Source organism: Oncorhynchus nerka, linkage group LG9a (genome assembly GCF_034236695.1).
Source record: "Oncorhynchus nerka isolate Pitt River linkage group LG9a, Oner_Uvic_2.0, whole genome shotgun sequence".
In the NCBI taxonomy this organism is placed as follows: Eukaryota; Metazoa; Chordata; class Actinopteri; order Salmoniformes; family Salmonidae; genus Oncorhynchus; species Oncorhynchus nerka.
This window is the reverse complement of record NC_088404.1, coordinates 33,234,543-33,239,008: the sequence shown is the minus strand read 5'-3', so window position 1 is coordinate 33,239,008 and position 4,466 is coordinate 33,234,543. Positions and strand designations below refer to the sequence as shown.

Here is a 4,466-nt window from a genome sequence, read left to right as displayed (position 1 = left end):
TATAAGCAGTGACTTAGCACGGGGAAAAAACAAAATAACATTATATATATATATAATATATATATTTTTAAATAGTATTGTAAATCATACCATCGTTATTTTGAAATATCCCAGTATAAACTGTATATTGCCAATGTCACGTTCGTTGAATAAATAAGTGGACCAAGGCTCAGCGTGAGTAGTGTTCCACATTTTCAACAAGACCCTACTGCCTGGGAGGCTCAAGCTTTGGTGCCTACAGTTTGGACTTCTCCCCCGGGTAATGTGGCCACTCACCGTCTATGAGGTCCCAATAACAACAGTGGAGAAGATGGAGCGAACCATTACCTCATACGTGAAGAAATGGCTGGGTGTCCCACGATGCCTGAGTAACATCGGCCTCTATGGCAAAGTGGTCCTTGAACTACCTCTTACAAGTCTAACGGAGGAGTACAAGTGCTCTAAATTAAGACTTCAGATGACATTGAAGGACTCCAAAGACCAGACCATTAGCAAGGCTGCACCTCCCCTACAAACTGGTCGGAAATGGACATCATCCAAGGCTGTGCAGCAAGCAACATCAGCCCTGAGACACCAAGACATTGTGGGGAATATCCAGCATGGAAGAGGAGGCTTTGGCCTGGCAGCAAGCAAACCAACGTTCCATAAGGCAACAACATCTGAACGCAGGAAGCTGGTGGTCGAGGAGGTGCGCAGACAGGAGGAGACTGCAAGAAGTGCAAAGGCTGTCTCTTGCTAAACAAGGGCAATGGACGCGGTGGGAAGGCCTGGAGAGGAGAAGGATCAACTGGAGTGAGCTTTGGCAAATGGAGGCAAGCAACATCAGCTTCATCATAAGAGCTGTTTATGATGTGCTTCCATCACCAAAAAATCTACATCAATGGTATGGCGAGGACTCGACCTGCCCCCTCTGCCCAGCTCCAGCGACTCTCAGGCATATAATGACAGGTTGCAAGACCAGTCTCTCACAAGGCCGCTACACCTGGAGGCACAATCAGGTCCTCAAGAGCCTGGCTGCAGCACTTGAGACCAAGAGGAGTGCAACCAATTCATTACCTCCAAAAACAAGCAATCCCGTCAAAACGACAACATTCATCCGGGAGGGACAGAAAAGGCCCAAGTATCCTCCTACAAAGCCAGAAACTGGACACCTAGCCATGGCCCGGGACTGGAAGATGCTTGTCGATATTGGCCAGCAACTAATTTTTCCACCTGAGATTGCTTCTACCAACCTTAGGCCAGACATGGTAGTCTGGTCCCCTTCACGAAAGGCTGTGTACATCATAGAGCTCACAGTCCCATGGGAAAACTATGTTGAAGAGGCCTACGAGCGTAAGAAACTGCGTTACAGAGTTTGCAGCAGACGCAACTCAGCGTGGCTGGAATGCAAAAGTCTGGCCAGTTGAAGTGGGATGCAGAGGATTCGTGGCTTCTTCCATCATCAGGTTGCTGAAAGAACTTGGAATCCATGGACAGGCTCTGCGGCAGACCGTCAGAGCAGTTTCTCAAGCAGCTGAAAGAGGCAGCCAGTGGATCTGGATCAAACGGAAGGACCCTTGCTGGGCTATAACTTCATGACCCCCCCACCCCCACCTGAGAACCCAATTCAGATCCCTCCAACTTGAGGAGGGCATATGAGGTATGCGGTCAGCTGTATGGCTGGCTCAGGGAAGAGGACGCCCCTGCCTTGCATAGTCCCGTGGGACATCTTAATTGGGCATGGGACACAAGCTAAGGCTTGATCACCCTTTAGCTGGCCACCTTTGATGAGGGTGTTTAGTGATTAAAGGCCGAAACACCCACTGATTCGAAGGCACACTACTGAGGATGTGTCCCAAAAATCGACATCTTACCCCAGTCTAAGAAATAAACCTCCCATGCCACTCTGTCAACATCACGGCAAATCTCATGCGAGTGCATTCCATCTATTGGCACAATGGACAGTTTTTAACATCTCGTCCCGTGTTTTATGATTCTAGTGAAACTTCCCAAAAAACAACAAAGATATACGAACGTGCAGTCCGTAGCGCACATAGGCACTAAACAAAACAATATCCCATAATGCAGGTGGGAAAAGGGACACACTAAGTATGCTCCCCAATTAGAGGCAACGATATTCAGCTGCCTCCAATTGGGAACCACACTCTCATACCAACAGAACTATAATAACTAGAAAACCCCCCTAGTCAAGCTCTGACCTATTACGCCATAGAGAACCCCGAGGGCTCTCTATGGTCAGGGCGTGACAGCCCAAGCCTCGTAGCTAGTGACGACATTTGAACTTTCTCATCCGGTGTTATGCCTTTGTGTTTACAAATATTAGCTAGCTGAATGTCTGGCTAGTCTGGTGTTCTATGCTTTTCAATGCAATTTTTTTTTGCCACAGAAGCAGTAGCTAACATTTCTCTCAGGAATCGCAATTGCTAGAGCTTGAACAGCAAGAGTTTAAACTGCTCTTACTACTCAGGAGGAGAAAAAGAAAGACTGAGAAAATGGCAAGAAGTTCATCCACTATAAGAGTGAATGATGGAGAATACATGTCTCTTGTTGAACCAATGCAAAGCATTGACGAGGAAATACATTTTCAGTACTTTCGGATGTCTGTTGCCAGATTTGACAACTTGCTTCATCGGCGTTGGAATGATCAATTTTGTGCAGGAGCTGTCGACGGAAGACATTCGGGTCCAAGCTCCGGCAAACTCAGGCAGCGAGTTCTACAACTACAAGGGCTTTTTTCTCATTGATCCTAATGGCAGTCTGCGATGCAAAGTACCGCTTCACCATGATAGACGTGGGCTCATATGGTTGGAAGGGAGATGCGGGAATCTTCTCACAAAGCAACTCCAGTTCCCTACTCATTGCAGGCCAGCTACCGCTACCAAGGCCAGAGTGCTTGCCGGGGACCCAAACACCGAGCCCATATGTCTTTGTGGGAGACGAGGCATTCCCCTCTGAGGGTAAATCTGATACGACCATATCCAGGTAAGATGCGCTAAATACATGTGACTATACATTAGGGCAGACCCCATTTAGTCGACTGGTCGATTGTTTGGTCAATAGGCTGTTGGTCGACCGAGACTTCTTTTAGTCGATCAGTAGCAAAATAGTAATAATAATCATGGTGTTCAAGACACCTGTCTGATTCGCGCCTTTCTGATTGGACTGATCCATTGTGGAGGCCATTGTGGTGGCACAGTCCATCAGTCCTCTTAAGGATCTGACCTTTTTTCCCCTTCAATTTTCACCTAAAATGACATACCCAAATCTAACTGCCTGTAGCTCAGAACCTGAAGCAAGGATATGCATATTATTGATACCATTTGAAAGGAAACACTTTGTGAAATTGTGAAATGAATGTAGGAGAATATAACACATTAGATCTGGTAAAAGATAATTACAAAGGAGAAGAAAAAAAAATCTTTGAAATGCCAGAGAAACGCCACACTATTATTCCAGCTTATGCACAATTAAGATTTTGGCCGGTAGATGGCAGCAGTGCATGTGCAAAGTTTTAGACTGATCCAATGAACCATTGTATTTCTGTTCAAAATGTTGTATCAAGACTGCCCAAATGTGCCTAATTGGTTTATTAGTAGATGTTCAAGTTCATAACTGTGCACTCTCCTCAAACAATAGCATTGTATTCTTTCACTGTAATAGCTACTGTAAATTAACAAGAATTTAAGATTTCTGCCCATATCAGATACATCTATGTCCTGAGAAATGTTCTTGTTACTTCATGCTAATCACATTAGTGCACGTTAGCTCAACTGTCCCGTGGGGTGGGGGGGGGGGGGCAATCCCATAGAGGTTAATAAGACGTTCTACTGAAAATGTATATTATGTAAGAAGGGTGCAACACAAATAAAAATGTGATTTTATAACATGCGCTTTCTCCTGCATTGGATAATGGTCGCTGTCCGCGGTTCTGAAACACAGTGGCTGTTGAATTGATGCCTTTTCATTTACATTTACATTTAAGTCATTTAGCAGACGCTCTTATCCAGAGCGACTTACAAATTGGTGCGTTCACCTTATGACATCCAGTGGAACAGCCACTTTACAATAGTGCATCTAAATCTTTTAAGGGGGGTGAGAAGGATTACTTTATCCTATCCTAGGTATTCCTTAAAGAGGTGGGGTTTCAGGTGTCTCCGGAAGGTGGTGATTGACTCCGCTGTCCTGGCGTCGTGAGGGAGTTTGTTCCACCATTGGGGGGCCAGAGCAGCGAACAGTTTTGACTGGGCTGAGCGGGAACTGTACTTCCTCAGTGGTAGGGAGGCGAGCAGGCCAGAGGTGGATGAACGCAGTGCCCTTGTTTGGGTGTAGGGCCTGATCAGAGCCTGGAGGTACTGAGGTGCCGTTCCCCTCACAGCTCCGTAGGCAAGCACCATGGTCTTGTAGCGGATGCGAGCTTCAACTGGAAGCCAGTGGAGAGAGCGGAGGAGCGGGGTGACGTGAGAGAA

At 46.4% G+C, this 4,466-nt stretch overlaps 1 protein-coding gene across 1 annotated transcript in view; it reads left to right on the top strand.

Annotated features, from left to right (window-relative positions):
* The first annotated feature begins 2,640 nt into the window (after positions 1 to 2,640).
* LOC115114974 (C2 domain-containing protein 5-like) overlaps positions 2,641 to 4,466 on the top strand; it is a 72,598-nt gene continuing 70,772 nt past the window's right edge. The window contains exons 1-2 of the mRNA XM_065022148.1: positions 2,641 to 2,769; positions 2,865 to 2,957. Of these exons, the coding sequence (XP_064878220.1) occupies positions 2,641 to 2,769; positions 2,865 to 2,957 (222 nt within the window). The remainder of the gene's footprint in view (positions 2,770 to 2,864; positions 2,958 to 4,466) is intronic.